Source organism: Psittacula echo, assembly GCF_963264785.1.
Source record: "Psittacula echo genome assembly, chromosome: 6".
Classification (NCBI taxonomy): Eukaryota; Metazoa; Chordata; class Aves; order Psittaciformes; family Psittacidae; genus Psittacula; species Psittacula echo.
The window spans coordinates 11,695,704-11,714,344 of NC_137743.1; the positions used below are offsets into that span (position 1 = coordinate 11,695,704).

At 44.8% G+C, this 18,641-nt stretch overlaps 1 protein-coding gene and 1 long non-coding RNA gene across 3 annotated transcripts in view; one reads left to right on the top strand and one right to left on the bottom strand.

The window, feature by feature from the left end:
* Nucleotides 1-18,641, bottom strand: part of MXI1 (MAX interactor 1, dimerization protein) — a 56,759-nt gene that overhangs the window by 18,205 nt on the left and 19,913 nt on the right. For both annotated transcript variants that reach the window (XM_080620627.1, XM_080620628.1), the window contains exon 3: nucleotides 11,739-11,768. In XM_080620627.1, coding sequence (XP_080476753.1) covers nucleotides 11,739-11,768 — 30 coding nt within the window. The remainder of the gene's footprint in view (nucleotides 1-11,738; nucleotides 11,769-18,641) is intronic.
* LOC308222516 lies at nucleotides 1,620-4,872 on the top strand. Its single transcript, XR_013957160.1, has 3 exons — nucleotides 1,620-3,822; nucleotides 3,957-4,199; nucleotides 4,599-4,872. It is a non-coding gene; the product is annotated as an uncharacterized lncRNA (long non-coding RNA).

The following is an 18,641-nucleotide window of genomic DNA, read 5'->3' on the forward strand; positions in this document are numbered from 1 at the left end:
CTTTCTTAGTCTGTCTTCATATGGCAGGTGCTCCAGCTCCTTTATCATGGCCATATTTCTCAACATGGTTCAATAACCCCTCACTGCTCTCTCCATATATGCAGCAAAACCTGTCTGAGGTCTGCTTTCACCACTATCCCGAAAAATTCCCAAGATGGAACTTCAGTGAAGTTTGAAGAAGTTTAGTCAGAATCAGGATGACAAGATGAAGATTATATTGTTGACTTTGCAATCAAGCAGTCATAAAACTTATTTCTTAAAAGCCTTTAGTTTTTGATGTCCCACTGTTAATCCCGTATGTCCTTAAGAATATAATTTAGGCTCCATAAAAAAAACAAACACCAGAGTAACTCAGATACCACATGATTTAAAAAAGCAAACAAAAACATCTACATAGGATGCTTTCTCTTCTGTGTTTTAAATGCACAGGTTACCCTGGCTCATACACTGGTTTTATGCAGGGTGGGGGGGAAAAAACACTTAACTCCAGGTGCTGGATTTTAGAATCACACACCACCAGGAATGCAGTGGAGATTACAAGAGCTGGCAAGATTAACCATATTTTGCACTTTAAATAACAGAATGGTTTTAACAAATGCTCCTTAAAAAAAAAAAAAAAAAAGCCTTTAACAAACTCATGCAATTTGCTTTCCCTGGGTGGCTGAGGGCAAGTGCAAGGCAACACTGTCTGCACAGACCTGAGAACCAGCTTGGAGGCCTTATGCAAGTCCCCTACTTCTATACAACAGCTTTCCACTCTCACTATTGCTAACCATTTACAACATGCCCAACGCACAGTACAACCCCTCTTCCCACTCTGCTTGCTCCCCACCGCATGTATTTTTCTCAGAGATCACCAAGAAAAAACCCCCCACAACTCAAACTGCAAGAGACACTCATGACTCAAGAGGCCTTGTTCGAGTATATGACACCAGAAGATTTCTCTTCTCCCCCTTTGCAATCCCTTCACTGAAATGCACCCCCATACGTGCTTTTTCCAGTGAACACCAAGCCTGTAAGCTGCTTTGCCAAGCCAAGAAAAGTTTAAGAGAGGTCACGCCACAGAGAACAGGCTCTGCGTATTTCCTAGGAGGGTCATACTACATAGAATATCCACCAGAGACAAAGTGTTCCCATCTGGTTTCCCACTTCTCTTGGCATCAACGCTGCTTTTCTGGGTAGGTAAAGTGGCAAACACATGTAGGACGAAAAGGAAAAATAATTATGTTTTCCTCTATTTGCTTATCCCAGCCAGAATTCCTCAACATACTTCTAGGGTCTAACAGAGTGATTCTTGCTACAAAAGCCAATTACTATGTCGAGCATTTGGGACTGTCCCCTTCATACACTCAACTTTGGATGGCTTTTTTTTTCCCTTAGAACAACACTGAAATAATTTTCCTTGTAGTTTAACATTAGAACAAACTTTCTAGTGGTACCAACAGTTAATAATCAGGGCAATAGGTTGCACTGCCTCCCTAGACAATCCTGCTGCGAAAGGCTTTTAAGGCCATGCTAGATTGGCATCAGGTCAGGAAAGGTTTAGACAGAGCTTATCCTGCCTTGAGGCAAGGGGACAGACCCAAAGGGCTGAGAGAGACCTGCAGCACTCATCTCAGGATGTGTTTTGTGAAGCTGTCAAAGTGTGCAGAGTACAGTTTCTTGCCCTCCCTAGGGCACAGGGCGCAAGCCAGCTGCAGGGGCAGCATGCCCAGTCTCTGGAAAGCAAAGGGGAATTTTGCCTCTCTGAGCTCTGACCCTGGTGACAGAGCAAAAGATCTGCTCCAGAGTGGCAGCTGTAGCTGCTGCATGGAGCTGTAAAAGGGCAGCAATGCCACTTGTGTGGGAGCCGGGAGGCAAAGCAAAAGGGAGGATTCTGAGGCATCTGCAAGGCAGAGTTTCCACTAGCAGAATGAAACAGTCCCATGTGGTGTGGGTTGCAGAGGAAAGGACAGGAGAAAGTAAACAAGATGGGTTGCAGGGAAGACGAACCCCCACCCAAAGCTGCTGAAACCAGTTACACCCCAGTCATCCCAGCAGGCTCCTCTGCATGCAGTTATGCAGCTGCAAACATGGAAGAGAGCAGGCAGCTCTGAGGAGTGCCAGGATCCAGTCTATGAGAAACACTAGAAACAAACACAGATCAAAGGGAAACACCACGCTGTATACACAGCTGGGGCTGTCTTCCTCTGTTAAAAGAGATGGGCATGTAGGTTTTAACTGCAAGCTCTTTGTGTGCGCTTGCACGTAACTCTGTGCATCTGTGCAAATGTGAGTGTTCACCCCACATTCAGCCTCTTGACATTACCAAAGTGTGGCTAATGAGCGGTATTTTCTGAGCTATATGGAAGATATCCCATGCAGCTGGGCAAAGTCTGACTGGGCAGCTCAGCTCACCCAAAGGAACAAGGCCAAATAATTGGGAATGAAAGACATGGGAGATATAAAGCAACCTCTTTTTAGCCTCTGATTTCTACCACAAACCTGCTACCCTGCTCCCCCTTTCAGAATAACTCATCTGAAGAATTTCACTGAGTTTCCAGAAGGAGCAGGGCACTTTCCATTCAAGTTCTGGGCTTTAGACATGTGGAATTAGGGGGAATTACCCCAAGTTCAACAGGTTGTGTCTTTCACTACGTTTGGAAAGTCCCTCCTGGGAAGAAAATGTGGAGAACTTCCTGGGATAGTCAGAGCAATCCCTCCTGCACGATCCAGCCCTGAGTGGGAAGAGCAGAGGCATACACTGTGATAGCAGATGTAAATGCTGGCAGTTGCCTGTTTCAGGTCCTAAGACAGTCTTGGCTGACCAAGCTCTTCTTCAAGGCTAGGGACAGCCACAGTGAGCTCCTTAGGGCTGATCTCATCTCTGAACCTTCCTGTTCTGCTCCTTTTCTTTCCTGGGCTGTTCACAGGGAGATCCACCCATATACAAATAAGCAGCAGAATTGAGTCCAGCAGCAACTTCCTTTTCCTTTCCACATATTCCCTCTGAAGGGTGTGTGGCTATGCCAGCCTTCACCTTCTCCATGCCCTTCCTCTACAAATACACTCACTTTTGCACATGAAGAACAGTGGCTACTGAATGTCCTCCCTTCGTTGTTGAATTATTCACTATCCTGGACAGCAAGGTTTAGTACAGGGACCCTTGGCACTACTCTCCACATGACATAACTACAGCACTGTAGAGACAACTAGGGAGGAGCAACAACTGGCCAACTGAAGGAGCAAGTATTCATCTGAGAATCATTAAGAGCTGTGGTTCTAAATGATTCAGATGCTTTCAGATATTCCACCCTAGCTCAGGAACCAGCCAACTGGGAGACAGCAGCCTGCATTTGACTTTATAAGCATGACTAAGTTCTGTGCAGCTGTTTACTACCTACCCTGATAAAAACCACACCCATATCAGACAAACTGTTATCAGCCTGGACCATGCATGAACCCGCTGATACCATTCGCAGACTCCGCTGCCATGAAAGGAATGCTGCACTTCAAGCTCATGTCCTGTTTCCACTGGAGGTTTCGGTGCCTAAGCCTTTCTGTATCAGTTTCTGTTACGCCTCCTTCTTTCCCTCAGCCCTTCCTGGGCAGAAACCCTTGTACAAGATGTAACACTGTAACTGCTACGCCCCCTTTCCTGCCTCACCTTCTGTGAGCTGAACATACTCTTTGCGAAATCTCCCATTCATGGCAATACCCTCATTTTGAGTCTTGAGGTACTTGAACTCCTGGGCAAAAAAAGCAGGAGCAAAAAGCAGCCTTCCTTTGCAAAAGCTTCTCATTTTTCCTAAGTCGTGTTGCTTTATGAATGCACTCTCAAAGGTAAGTAATTAAGAGGCACAGGGACAGAAAATCTCATTACACAGATAATGGGAAGTGATGCTCTGGCAGCAATGTACACATAAAGGATACCTTCAAAAGACAGTCCTTCATTTTTTTTTTTCATGGAACATCAGGCAGAAGAGCTGACTCATCCACTGCTCTGGAATCCAGGGAGTCCTCTGCATTCTTCCAGACTGGGCCCAATCCAAAACCTTTATATGAGATTCAGCCTGCATCTGACAGACTCAAGTGTCACCTCTGTAAAGGGGATACTCCAGTTTTCAAAGGCACTGGAAGGATTTACCAAAGAGCAAACACAAAGAGCACCAGGCAGAAGTAATCTGCACCTCTACACACATTCAAACTCCCAATGAGAGGCAAGTAAATGACACCATCAACTGCTATATTCTGCCACGGCTCTGACTTAGCACTGTCCACGTTACACAGTGGTTTCATGAGAGGAGAATTCCTGACCCTTGGTTGCACATTGCCCATTTAATTGTTCTATGGTTGTCACATGCACTTTTGGGAGGAAACCTGCCTAGTCTCTTCGCCCACAGCTATGCAAACTGCTTGGGGTGACCCAGCACCATTTGCAGCCAGGCAACAGCCACAGCAACTGCAAGATGAAGCCCAGACAAGGCTGTGGACATCTGGTACACACTTGTGCTACTCACCACAGCACCTTAAAAAACAGGCTAGACCATACTGCACCAAGCCCCCAGCCACCCACAGCAGCAAAGGTACATTCACTTTGTGCCCTCCTCTCTTTTCAGATGGGAGAAGGTGTGAGGGCAGCAAGACAGCATTATGCAGCAACTCCTGGCCCTGGGCAACACTGACAGGTACAACACTGAGGAGGATGCAAAGAGTGAGCACGAAGATTTAAAGGAAGCAAAGGTGGGATACAGGAGACACTTGTGTGGAGGAGAGAAAAAGCAAGCAACTGGCTGGACATACGGATCAATGAAGCAAAGGAGCAGAGCAGGTCGATGCAAGCTTGTTCCCACATGCCTATTACTCCAGGCACTGGATCCATGTGTTTCTGCCCCTCACCTGTTAAATGGGGGTGTCTCACTGCTCCCATCCCTGCTTGGCATACCGTAAGGTTATAGGTTCTTGGAGCTGTGATACTTTGGTAAAAAAGGACTACATACAGAAAGAACGAGAAAGTTTTTTGCCTACAGTTCCTATCCCTCGTTGAGTTTCCTTTGGTTATCACAAGCCTGCATGGTCTATGTTTCTATAGTACCCTCAACATGTGTATCAGATAAGAGATAGAGATCGGCACACACAACTCCAACTTCTGCCCCAAGAGTACAAAGTCCTGAAACTTGTAGTTAACAGGTAATCTGTCTCAAAAATTATATTCCTATTACCTCAGCTTCTCCAAGGCAGAAACTCCCCAAGTGGCTTTTAGCTAGCAACATTTCAGGCCCATGAGCAATGTTAGACACTTTAACAAGAAAAGTTGTTGCATCAGAATTTCAGGCTCTCAGCACTTCAAACAGCACCCCAGGAAAAGACAAAATAAAAAGCCTGTGGAGTCTCCAGAGATGCATTTGGGAAGGATACAGAGCCCTGATATGACTGAAAACTGAGCCAGGAAAGCTAAATGCTCGACTTCCTACCTAGGGCCAGATTCTTTCCCAGTCCAATCTCAGTGCCCGCAGAGGGGAGTTGCCCAGTCTTTATTGTTTTTCTCAGGACAGCCATAAACATACAGAGGGTTCAGCCTGAAAGAAAACTGCACCAATACACCCAAATAGAAATTTGAGGATGCAAGTTTGGGAAGAGATTCAAGACCCAAAGCTGGCAATGCTGCACTCCAAATCAGATACCACGTAAGTACACAGGGCTGCTTTCATTCCACATCCACAGCAGATACCAGACCCCCTCCTGGCTCCCTGAAAGCAGTAAATAACCAATAATGCACCATTTGATACCTCTTCTATTCACCACTCTGGAAATGCTAAGCACAGGACGCTGAATACAAGAACTCAGCCAGTAAGTGGGGAAACCTGACTGCAGAGCATGCTTCTTTCCAAGATCCAGGTTTCCTCTGAAGTCTCCCTTCTGGGAGGCCAGATGACAAAAGGATTCTCAGCATCAGACTGCTATGGCAAGGCCAAGCAGATTGCACTGACAGTTCTTTCTATACTAAAGAAAGAAAATGCATCAGAAAGTGTCTCTAAAACACGTCTTAGTTGAGAAGGGCTTGGTGATAACTATCTGCTTCTGAAAACTGGCTTATAACAGTGATATTGTTGTGCAAGTTCAATTCAACATTGTTGAAATAAAAATCTTGCTTTGTGACAGTATATCCAAAATAGTAGTATTGTTCTTTTTCTTCTTCTTTCTCCAGCTGCTATTGGATTCATAAGGGAGGTGCAGAGGAGGTCTGGAAGCAGAAAGGCAAGCAAGCATGCATCCATTCTTCACTGCACCACTCTGAATTAAAAAAAGATAATCATATTGAAACTAGACATTGCAGTATGAGCAGTACTAAAGGGCTTCAACAAAATAAGGATCATTTTGTTTCCTTCAAATTTTGGCATGGAGATTAACTGTCCCATTGCAGCAGCTTTACTTAGAGTTCAAAGTCTTCTGCTGCCCAGCCACTGTGAAACAAAGCCTCTGCAGACTTTCCATTGTAAGTGAGTCAAAATGCTGCTTCTGCACAAGGAGGCACTTCACACGAACAAGAGTGGTGGTCAGCCAGGGATCCTGATCCCAGTTTTACAGCATCCAACTGGTGAGTTGCCAGAGTAATGCAAAGAAATAATCACAATATAGCAAAAGGCAGGCTGATATTCAACAGTGAAGACTGAGCCCAAATGTATCCAGAAAGCTCTCTCTGACAGCCTTACTTCACAAACTACACACTTCTCTCCAGGTTAAGGAAAACCAGTGGAATAAGTTATCCACATCTCTTGAAGTAGAACACGCTTCAGCTCTGCTGAAAACTATTAGTCCCAGCTGAAAACAGAGGCATCTGTCATGCAAGCAACAGAGTTGAAGACAGCTAGCTACCTCCAGCTCTTGGTCCATACGGGCCATGAAGACAGGAGGATTTAGCTACAGATCCCACAAGAATCACTTGGATCAGTGCATGCTCTGACCTTTGGATGAGTCAAAGAAAGATGCATGCTCAGCTGTCTTGGACACGGTTTGACTGCTGCAGGGAACATCACAGGTTCCAACTTTTATTAATGAGGAAAACAATATGTACTGTCAATGTTTGCTACATGAAGCTAACATGAAAACAAAGCCCACTCCAGAGAACAAATGAAATTTACTGGATTAGTTCCTTGTTTCAGCTCTCCTGATAAATAGCACTGAACTCAACACCACATTGATTAGTTAGTTCAAGACAAACACTGATCAGATTGCCTTGGCAAGTATATACAGCACTACAAAAGCACAATTATCCATGTCTATTCAGAGTAGCAAGGATTCACTATACTTTCATTTCCCTTCCCTCTATCTTTCCCAGCCTAGACAGCATGTCTGCACTACTTAAGTGCCCAATGTTAAACGCTTTCCCCTCCTTCTCTTGCACTTTGCTAACAGACACAGTCAAGTCCCTATTCTACAAAACCAGAACCAAACTGTGCTGCAGAGCCTCAGAAGACCTCACATTTTAGTGCAAGCTGACCCAGGTCATGGTTTTCTCGTAAACGTAGGGTTTCAGTAGGGTTTTTCCTTTATCTCATCTGCAACCTCAAATACACTACCTCAGCTCTGCGTGAGAAACCATCTGAGAGAAACAGTGCAGTAAACAGCCTCTCACATTAAAGAGAAAATGGGAGGGAGATCACAAAAGATAGACAGGGGACCCTGGTAAGAGTCAGAAAGGCTGAAAAACACAGTACTCACTGTGATGTGTTTTGCCTTCACTCTGTTTCTGATCACCTCAAAAGACACCAGAGAGGAAGGATCTTGTACCACTTCACTCTGTGCTTTTACATTAAACACAACTCTTTGGCAACTTGGTCTAGAAGTTTTGTCTCATCTGGACTTTGTCTTTTGTCATTTTGAATGAGGTGTTTTTGCAGAGCCACAAGTTCTGTGGTATCTTCAGAAACTTCTAATTCCAGTGATTCTCCCAAGGTCTCTTTCCCTTCTCAGATCTCTCAATTGTTTGAAATAAATTATTGTTACCATAAGAAAGCACTGTTCTAATAACTCATTCTTTCCCCAATTACTCAGCTTTTTTTTTCTCCTTTTTGCTGTATTACAATGCAATCATCACCAAAACCAAATAGATAAATTGAGGATATACAGAAAAACATTCATTTCACTATTTCTTTTTAATCTGATCAATAGCTCTCTAAACATCCTTCTTGTTCTATCAGGAGATGCAATTTCTCTGACAGATAACACCACTACATTGGTCTACCAGAACTGCCACTTCACAGAGCAGCAGGGAAGTCATCTCAGTGCTGTGCACCGCCTCTTAACACCACACTGACCACATCCTTCCAGAACTGGCATGTGCCTGAAATGTTCACAGACAACAGTTCATTCTGCTATCTGTGTAACACACACCATTTAACTTAAGCCTGAATTTTATTACCCTTTTTGAAGAATGTGTGACACTAGTAAAGTTTATCTTTCTTTATCATGTTTTCTTTTATAAAATGATGGGGTGTTGCTTACAAAGCAGTTTTTTGTTGGGCCTGTTAAAGGACTACAAAGTATTGTTTCAGTTATGGCCTTGCAGCAGATGAGAAGCAGAATGCTGTTTTCTTGTTTAAATGCATGCTCTGACTCATCCTGGGTAGAGATAAACCGAAACGCATACCCATTAAATAAAAAAAGCAAACAATTTTCCAGCATGAGGATTAATGACAGATAATAATTATAAATTAACTTTAATCTTTTATAAATCAAAGCCCCTTCTATAAATGTCATTGCAATCTTTTCAGATTAACAAAAAAATCCAACAAATCAAAGCAGAAAGTGAAGTCACTTAAATATTAGAGCTAATATTTGGTACCAAGTCAAATAGCTCCTTAGCAGAACCACTGGAGTGTTCATGAAATGTTTCAAGACCAAGAAGAGGAGTGGAGCTTAAAACATGGCTTTAGGTTTTTTAATACATTTTTAGTTACTTACCAACATCAAAGGGGCACAAGATTGTTAATCATGCTACACTGAAACGTCAGCAGCTCTGCAACATTAAGGCTGAGTTAAATCACATATTCAGGAAGGAGGAGGAGAGCTGTTGGTTTTCTGCTATTCTCTTGCTAGTGCTTGAAAGAAACTCTGTGTAACTGTTGAATGGGTTAAAACCAAATTGAACTGAATATAAGCAGGCTGCTGTTCACAGACAAGAAGGGAAAAACCAGAGTCAGAGACCTAATAGTGGACAATTTTGAAAATTACAGTGTGTGTCAATAATGGAGATAATAGTGAGATTCAAAAGGAATAATCTCAAATAATAGGGGAAATGAGCACCTGCCAGCCACAAAGCCATTACTATCAAGGCCTTTATCTTTGCAACAGTTAAGTCTGGAGACACTGACAAACTTAACGATACAGCAAATAAAACATGCTGAAAATTTAACCGGGAAGCAATCCCCTTGGCTCAGAAACACTGCTTGGAGTTTGACAATAAATGCTTCCAATATGAAGCTCCCTGTCCAAATGATTGGTAATAACCACTGCAACCACAGCACAGCCACTGCAGGGCCTAGCTGGCTTTGCAGAGGTGTGTAGCTGATCAGGCCACAGCACCTGCACTAAGAGACAGACAATCTCAAACCAGAAGCAGTGTGCTCCTGAACAAAGATCCCAGATACAGCAGTTTGCCTGGACAGACCACCCAATGCGATGTGTGCCCTTCCCAGAAGGATGAAAACCAAGTGCTTGTAAAACCACGTCTGACACACAGACCTGGAATACAGTGCCTCAGAATGGGAAGCCCTGGAGAAAACACCTTGCTAAGGAGGCTGATGATTAGGAGACTTCAACCTGGAGCAGGCGGGGATGACTAGGGAGCATAACTGAGATGGAAGGAGAGGAAGACAGAGAGATTACATCAACTGTAATACAAAAACTAATTCGTAGCAAGCAAACAGCTTGTCAACATTCAGAAAACAGTGGCAGAAGGGGAAGCACAGGTAGTAGTATCCCTCTCACTAGTAACATATATAACAAAATGCTGGACAGCAGTCAATCCTAATGATATCCCCACCCCAGGTAGTGTTACTGCCCTCAGTTAAAGACAGAGAATCAAGGCAGCTCAGCTCACACAGCTAGCTGCTATCAGACACATCCTAAACCCATCAATACCTTCCAGTCCCTAGCTGGACAATACATATGCAATTCAAGCTGCCAACATCTCACCCACAAAGTTTGAAGCTTCACTGCCTGTGCCACAAGCCTCAGGGCAAAAAAGATGGTCACATATCCAAGCAAACCTGGGCAGTGTGAGAGGACCAGGTTGGTACAGGGAAAGATGGAGACAGCTCTGCTCTACAGCTGCATTGAGGGCAAGCAGCATTTGCAGTAACAATTAGACATGCAAATAAGCACATTGAGAATTAGTGATGGTTTACTGTTGTCATGGAGAAAAAAGCACCCTCCGTGCTGGGTCAGCCCCAAGCACTGCATTTTCTTTCCCTCATTGGTAAATAAAACTGTAAAGAGCACTGGAAAACCCAGGAGCCAACACTTCTCAACACTGTTCAACTTAGGACTGGAAAGGTTGAGACTTGGGGAGCAACATAACCTGAACATGGAAAGACAGGACCATGACAACCCTGTAGACCCTCAAAGCTACCAGGAAGTAGAAACACAACCTGGAAGAAACAATCCACACCATGCAAAGGCCAAGCTGCTTCTCAGAACTGCTGCTGCCTGGGAGGAGGCACATGAGGGAAACTGAGGGCAACATGATGCATGAAGCACTCAGCTCTGACTCCCTGAAAGATAAATGCGAAGATCTTGTCTGAATGGAAATACCCACTTGGCTTGAAGCCTTTGTGTATCTTTGGCCATCCCTTGCTGGGGACAGTCCTCGCATCCCTTGTTAAATGATGGCTGCTAAGAGGGAAGAGGGGGCAACCGACCTACTTAGACTCAGCTTTCCCACCCTTGGGGTTTCTTCATAGCAGCAGCTGGCCAGAGAACTGCCTTTGTTCCAGCAGGCACAAAAAACACAGACACCCCTGCTCAGCCCCCTAAAATCCCACAGAAGAGCCAAGATAAGTTTATAATGGAAACCCTGCCACAACCTTAACTATAGCATCCTGAATAGAAGGCAATAATCTGATCTGTGTGTGAACTAGCTCCCCTTGTCTCAATGGTATTTATCTTACTTTAACTCCTGTTACAAAAGGGTTGAATCACAGCGCAGAGCCAGCCAAGAAACAAAACTGCAAGGCTTGCTAAAACTTCAGATTCAAGGATAAACAGGCACAATCCTAAAACAGGTTGGAAAAGAGAGTCTCCACAGGACCTCCAAGCCTCTGGACAATGGTATTTTCCTTCTGCACACAGTGACTGTCACAGCCAGCAGAGGGGTGGCAGGGAGAGGGTATAGAGCACTGAGCTCTGCCCTTCGGTTCATGGTAACACGTGTCACCCAGGGCCCAAGAAACCTGATTCCGTAGCAACCTCATGCATGGAAAGTGCCCCAATCAGATTTCACTGTATCAGAAGAACAGAGTATTTACTCTGCATGCAGATTAGTCACAAAACTGGGTCACTTCTTGCCTTTTCAGAGAGAAATAAAAACAACCAAAACCAAGGCTTCTTTTTCAGATCTTTTTGTGTCTTCCCCCCGGACTTTTTAAAAGGACACGATGCAGTGTGGCCATTCACAGCTGCCTAAGCTGATCAAGCAGCACCTGCATGTGTAAGGTTAAAGCACATCACACTCAGAATCCAGCTCAGCAGCTACTCACCGGTTCTTTTCTAGTTCATTGTGCGTAGACCTGAAAGACAAACAAAAATTTGGATTAGCCACCTCTGACCTCTCAGCATCAAAGTTCAACTGCTGCGAGCTGTATACATCCCCTGTGGCACATCCAGCCTAAAGCCAAGCAACTACATATGTTCAGATCTACAGCTATAACCTCAGCCTCCCTGCCACCAAGGTCCTTCCCCTCCGGTATTTATCTGCTATGTGCAAAGCTGGCACTTCTACTGGTGCTACAGAAAGTGCTCCCTAGAGACTTAAATGCACCCAAAATCCTAAAGAGGCAATGATTAGAACAGGGGACCAGAGTCAGCCATCTCCAGACGGATTCTGGCTCTCCCACCAACTCACTACAGGGCTGTAGTTGTATTTCTTTATGCTTTTGTTTCTCCATTCACCTGTAAAACTCTTGGTATCAGCTGTTAACACAGGAGCTCACAGAGCACATCAAATACATGGGAGCCTTCCTGCAGGATTTGCTCTGAGGACAACCCCTAGAGCCCTTCAGCAGTCACACACTAGATCTAGCAAACTTAAAAGAACCAGATTGGGGCAGTATTTGACCAGGACAGCAGCACTGCTGTGTTTTCAAACATCAGTGGTACTGAGTAGCATTTTTAGGATGCCTGGAAACCCCTGAGGGGTTGAAACTGCATTGCCACAGCACCAGCTCACAGGGGAGTGAGTGGCCCATCAAGTGGCCCTGTGACCACTTGTCAAAGGAGGGGGTTTGTCTTTATACCTGCCTGCCACACCAAGCAAGCTGCCAGCACTCCCTTAGAGCTCACAGCTGGAAAATGAGACCAACTAAAACCAAAGGGAAAAGGGTGAGTTCATTCTGCTCATTCATTGCCTCTGTGATAGCAGCATGAGTGGCCAAAAGCTTAAATCCTTTCAGGATTCCTAATCTAAGGATGTTGTTAGTAACCCAGGTAAAGTTGTTGAGGATTATTTTAAAAAGATAGCCATTTATCCAACATTTCTTTTTAACAGAAGGTCACCTTAAAATAAAAGGAGCCCAAGAGCTTACTAAAAAGGATCTATTTTCTGTAATTTGGCATCACATTTCTTCCGGAGCTCTGAGAAGATTATCCTCTATCCCCCATCTGGAGAATCCCACAGAGAATTCTACAATTAGGGAACTGAATGGAGGATATGCTCCAAGGGAAACCCTGTCATAATTAAATGCTTCTCCAAAAAAAGGGAGGAGGAGCACTTAACAGGTGTCAGAACCTCATTGAAGACAAGGAATAAGCCAAGGATGTCTATGAAAAACAAGGTAAATGAGTTTTAGCTATGGCTGAGAGCTGCAGGTGGCCAGAGGTAAAACAAAACGGTGCCGAATGTCTAGGCACAGCAGGATATGGGATACTGTAAAGGCAGGGCACATACGGACAAACCCCTAAAGCTGAGGGAACTTGTTCCCTCCCAAAAGGAGTGGATGCCTTCCTTAATTCTGTTTCCCAGCAATCAGAAACATGAACATAATATTTAGTCCAGAAAGTCTCCCAAATCAAACCCATATCCCCCATGGAGTCTAAACCAGCAAAATCCATTTGTCCAGGACACAAATTAAACCACCAAGGCTGAGCTGAGGCCTGTTCAAACCACTGCCTGTATGTTTTCTGGAACACGCTCATTGGTTTATTTACTGTATGTTCCTGCAGGAGACTTTGCCCTCTTCTTGGCTATGCCATTAGCTGCTATGAAGCCAGAGCTATGTAATGCCTTGAATTCCTATATTATATCGAGCCAATTATCAAGACCAGCACTGAAAGAACAAAGTTTGGCCCACTGCTGTGAACAAAATTAAACCAGCAGGTTCTCCTTACTCCTCTCACACAGGAGACTCTTTATTACCTATCTGCCTTCTGATGAACAATACAACTGAGAGGGGTCACAGGCTTTTAACCAAGTCAGGAAATTTATGCTGTGACTTTTAACCATATCTGTGGCAAGGAAAAAACCAAACTCCAACTGCCCCACCACCACTTTCCCACTGAAGCTGAATGCAAAGGGAAGAATCTCGGCAACGCTAGATGAATCCTACAGGGATGTTACTTCTTATACTTATACTCCTTATGCTTTGCTTGGTCCTACTGGGCAATTTGGAAAAGTTTTAATTTTTCCTTTCATCTAAATTTAGGGAAAAAACCCAAACCACTACCACCAATCACTGGCTCTTCTGTGCCAGTTTCCCTTTGCTTGGACAACGGACACAGGGAAAAAAACCCTCTCTCTTCTGTTCATAATTCATTTCATTTTCTATAGCTCCTGATCTAGAGATTAATTTTCTCCCCTCGTCTTTAGGCTGCACATGTTACTAAGATTTATTTGGAGTTAAACAAGGACAGTGCTGCCAGTGAAGTGGAAAAAGTACAGGAACTTCTATTGATACTACATTCAGGAATAAAAGTATCTTTTAAATAGGCACAGAAACACATGTAACTGGACCTCTTTAACCCAGCTGGGCTTATCATCAGCTGAGAACCTCCAGAGTACCACCAGACTGAAACCAAAGCTCTACCCTTATTTGCCACAGCCAGCTTTTTGATGGGTACAAGATGAACAGCACAGCTATAAACTGTTGCAGCACTTTGGGAGCATTTCAGGGTTACCTGTAACACTGCCTGTACAACAGCAAGGAATGGATGCATTCAGTGTGACAGTGCTTTGCTACTGTGGATAGTCAGCCACAGCCTGGGTCACCCAGTGATATAAGGACACTGCAGTTGAGAACAGACTACAAGCCAGAGGAACTCAGATACCCAGACAGGGCAGGCAGGACCTTGCCCCCACCTGCAAAGCTAAAACCATAGCCACACAGATATGGACATGTGCAGAGAGGAAAAGAAGCCCCAGCACATGTACTGGTCTTCAGCTGCAATAAAAGGAGCTCAAGCACAAACCGTCTGCAGGGTTCTCATTTAAAAGTCAGGTTTCTACAGCAGGCAGTTCTTTAACAATAATTTTTAAACACCCAAAGTGATTAACTACTCCTAAAAACTGAAAGAATGTTATATGAGGAGAAAGATCCTGCTGAGTGCATTTTGAGAACAGCTTGGGAAAAGATCAAGAGTTTTAGAAGCTGAATGTAAAGCAGCCAAGCAAACAACAACAAAACCAGGACAGCAGCCCTGATTTTAAACCTGAAAGGGAAGAAACTGAAGTTTATCCCTCTTTATCCCAGATACCTTCAACTGCATATAAAATAGGAACAAACAGGGAAGCACCAACTGCCAGTCACTCTAATTTAAGGTCAGACGCAGCAAGCCTTTTGCAGCAGTTGCTGTGATTCTGCCTGCAACCTTGCTATCAAGCACTGTAACAAGGAGCTCCTGAAACATCAAGCTACAATGAATTCCCCAGTGAGTCAAACATAGTAAGTGATTTGTCCCTTTATCCCATTTTCTATAAATAAAATCTCCTACCATAGCTGATCCAGTCAAACTTTCCCAGAGCACAGGTAAGCCAACAAAACAAACTGCAGCAGGGAGGAACAGGAGCACTGAATTCATTTGTCATTGGTTTTTTCACTGTAATTAAAATCACAGAGCTGCCACATGACATTAAACACTGCTGACCTTTCTGGTTTACACATTTAATATTGATAAACAACCTCACGAATGCATTTGCAGTATATCTGCATTTTGGTTTGACTTCTCAGTGAGCTTACTGCTTCCTATTGTGAAAGCACAGCAATCCAGGCTCCTTGTACTACGTGATACACAGATGGCATCCAGACCCAACAACCATGTCATCTCCTTGTACCTGGTCACCCTCCTGTCTCTATCTGGCACCAGCTCCCAGCTCCAGAGGAGCCCAGAACTCCAAGAGCTCCATCACAACAGAGGTACCAGCAGCTCAGGAGATGCTGATGCCCCTAAGTACTGCCCCCACGTAAAGGGGTCAGTGAGAATAAAAATGACCACTTCCAATGACCTCTTCCAATACCTGTCCTCAATGCCAACACAGTGTCAATGCTTCTCCTCCAAATTCACTCATCCCATTCTGCTTTAACAAGAGGTTAATCAGGAAAGAAATATTCCATCAGCTTGTGCAAACTAAGGCACAGTTACCTAAATCATGTACTTAAACAGCAAGAACACCCATCCACAGAGCAGGCCAACTGCTTTCTGTCTTTCTTCACTCACGTTCAGCCATCTCTGCTGCTTATGCATCATCACACCACATACGATCTCATTCTTTTCCTACAACCCTTTCCCACCTTCTGGCTCCGCTGATACTCATTCACTTGGCTACCAAATTCCCCTGCAGGAAATGCCTTCTTTCACTCCCCAAGCCAAGATCAACCCACCCTTCTGGAACCAGTAAACTACATTACTGCTCTCTCTTTCATGCAACTTCTTCCTCAGAAATTACTCCTACTGGAAGCAGCTGAGTGGCAAAACAGAATAAATGAAAAGGAAGGGTGACCAACAGCTATTTTCAATTTTAAATCCACCTGTGTCCACAAAACAAGACTTACTGGCTGAAGAGCCTCAGTGTCTTGCCAGGGTTTCAAGTAGCAGTAGTTCAACACCATGAGTAGTCCACAAAACCAACTGCACAAGCCACAGACTGGGAAGCCTGTGAAGAAGCTCCACTAGTAACAGCACAGGAGGCTTTCAGCCCAATGGTAAGACAAATGATAGCTGTGCAAGAGTCAAATCTTCCTCCACAGACAGAGATGCTGAAGGCCTGAGTTTCTAAACCACCTCACCTTTGGCAGTACCAGAAGCCTGGCTCTCAGAAGGCTGCACAGGAACCTTGGTTGGGAACACAGAAGCTTATGGTACTTGGTCAACAGTGCCAAGAGCTCCTACAGTAAGGAGTGGGATTCAGTTGAACAGGAGATGGCATAGCTTGAGCAGAAGTCCTGCTGCTGCTGTCCTTATGCCCTTTGCAAGCACCAGTCTCAAGTCTAACAAGTGCTTGACCTCAGCCTTGCATACGAGTAAGTCTAACAGAATGCTTCCTTCCAAGCAATACTAAAGACAAAAGTTATCTTAGTCATCACCACCCCATGATGCCCCCACACTGTTTGGCCTCAAGGTCCAGAATAAATGCCTCTCCATAAGGAGCAGAAGTGAGGAGACAGAACAGACTGTTTCACCTTCTCACTGACGTCAATGGCGATGCACCAGATTAACCTGGCCCCAAACTCTGGCTAGTTTTTTTCTGTCACTCTGAGATGGACATGGTATCAGATTCCTCCCAGGACTCCGATCAAAGCTGTTTTCCCAGGATCAAGCCCGACTCTTTCCAAAGTTCACATTCTCTGTCTCCAGCAGAGAAGGGGACATAGCATTACTGGCACCTGTTCATGTTTGTTCATCTTTGGAAAAGGAGAAATGGCCCCACAGTCTGTTTACAGCTCAATGAGGGGGAAAGAGCTCCTTCGTGTGGTTCACAAGTGCAGGAAACCACCTACCCCTGGGTTTGGACAGTGTCCTGAAAGCCTCCTGCAACACTCAGGCAAAAACAACCTAGCATTGCACACGTCCCTTAAAGAAGTAAATGTCTCCAAAGCTACCTACAGTATTTATAAAGCCCCTCTCAGTTTGGTATCTGCTCCTCATAATCATTATTTCTGGTGACAATACTTCAGAAATTAACTCTTCCCTAACTTTTAATGCAGAGAAACACCACCAACACAAATTCCAAGTGATTTTCCCAAGGTCACAGAAGAACTCTGTAGCAGAGCACAGTACTTATCTTGGGTTCCTTGAACCCCAGGACACAGCTTCCATCAGTGGGTTGCTGTTCTCAGGCATCCCAGAGATGTCTAATAAGGACATTTGTGTCATCGTGATGTGTCAACACATCATCATGAGTTGTTGGGTCAAAGACAAACTACATAATTACTGTAAGCTGAAATAGGGAAAAAAACCCAACAACCCTCATGCTTTGTGCACTGTCTGCCAAGTGATCCAACCTTACTCTCAGGTACCACTGCATGAGGTGCCAGAGAAGAATCTAAACTGGGAGCCAAGAGCAAAGTACTATTAGTTTACTGACAAAACCAATGTGACAGACACATCAGGCATAACCCTCAGGTGGGGAAGGAACTGCAGCTGCAGTCCCAAACAAAGCACACTGTTCTGTTGGTGCATGTTCTGTTTTTTCAGCACAATGGAGGAAAGCGCAGGAAGACAGCTCCTCCTTCCTAAACACTGTGTCTCCCACTTCCAGAGCTGGGCTCCCTCAAACCAGACCAACAGCCCATTAAGCAGCACAAGGTAGCTCTCTGCAGGGGAAGTGTTTTCCAAGCCAGGCCACACAACAGCAAGAATGCTGTTTTGCATTCACTGCTGCAATCCGGGGCCAGCACAGAGGTTCCCAGCTGGCTCCCCTCCCACTGTACCGGCTGGGAGCAAGCGTGCCTTCTCCTGTCCTACCCGAGACCCTGTGTGCAGAGGCTGTCCCAGTCCCAAGTGCTAAGGGAAAACTGCTCCATGTCATACACTCCCTCACGCAGGGCCCTGCACAGCCAAGAGGAACTGGGTTTGCTGAACAAGCAGCTATTCAATATTTTGTTTTCTCCTCATTGTTCAACGTGTGGCCTCAAGCCAAGCCCTGCTCTGAATACAGAACCGGTGGTTTCCTTCCAGGCTTCTCAAGAGGCTCACCCAGAGCAGCAGCCAGGCAGCTCACAAGCACGTTTGTTGTCAAGCATCCTCGCTTTCCAAATTGGAAGCTAATGAACAGGGAGATCAGAGTCGCAGCTTCTCGTCCCTTTGAGTGCCTCCAAACCCCCAAGGGCCTGGTTTTCTGGGCCACTTTACATGTTCAAAGCACAACTCCCACTGGTGAACCCTTGTGGCTGCGCATCATCAGCACTTCCAAAGCTCAGATCCCAGGCTCAGTTCTTGGAGGAAAAAAGTCA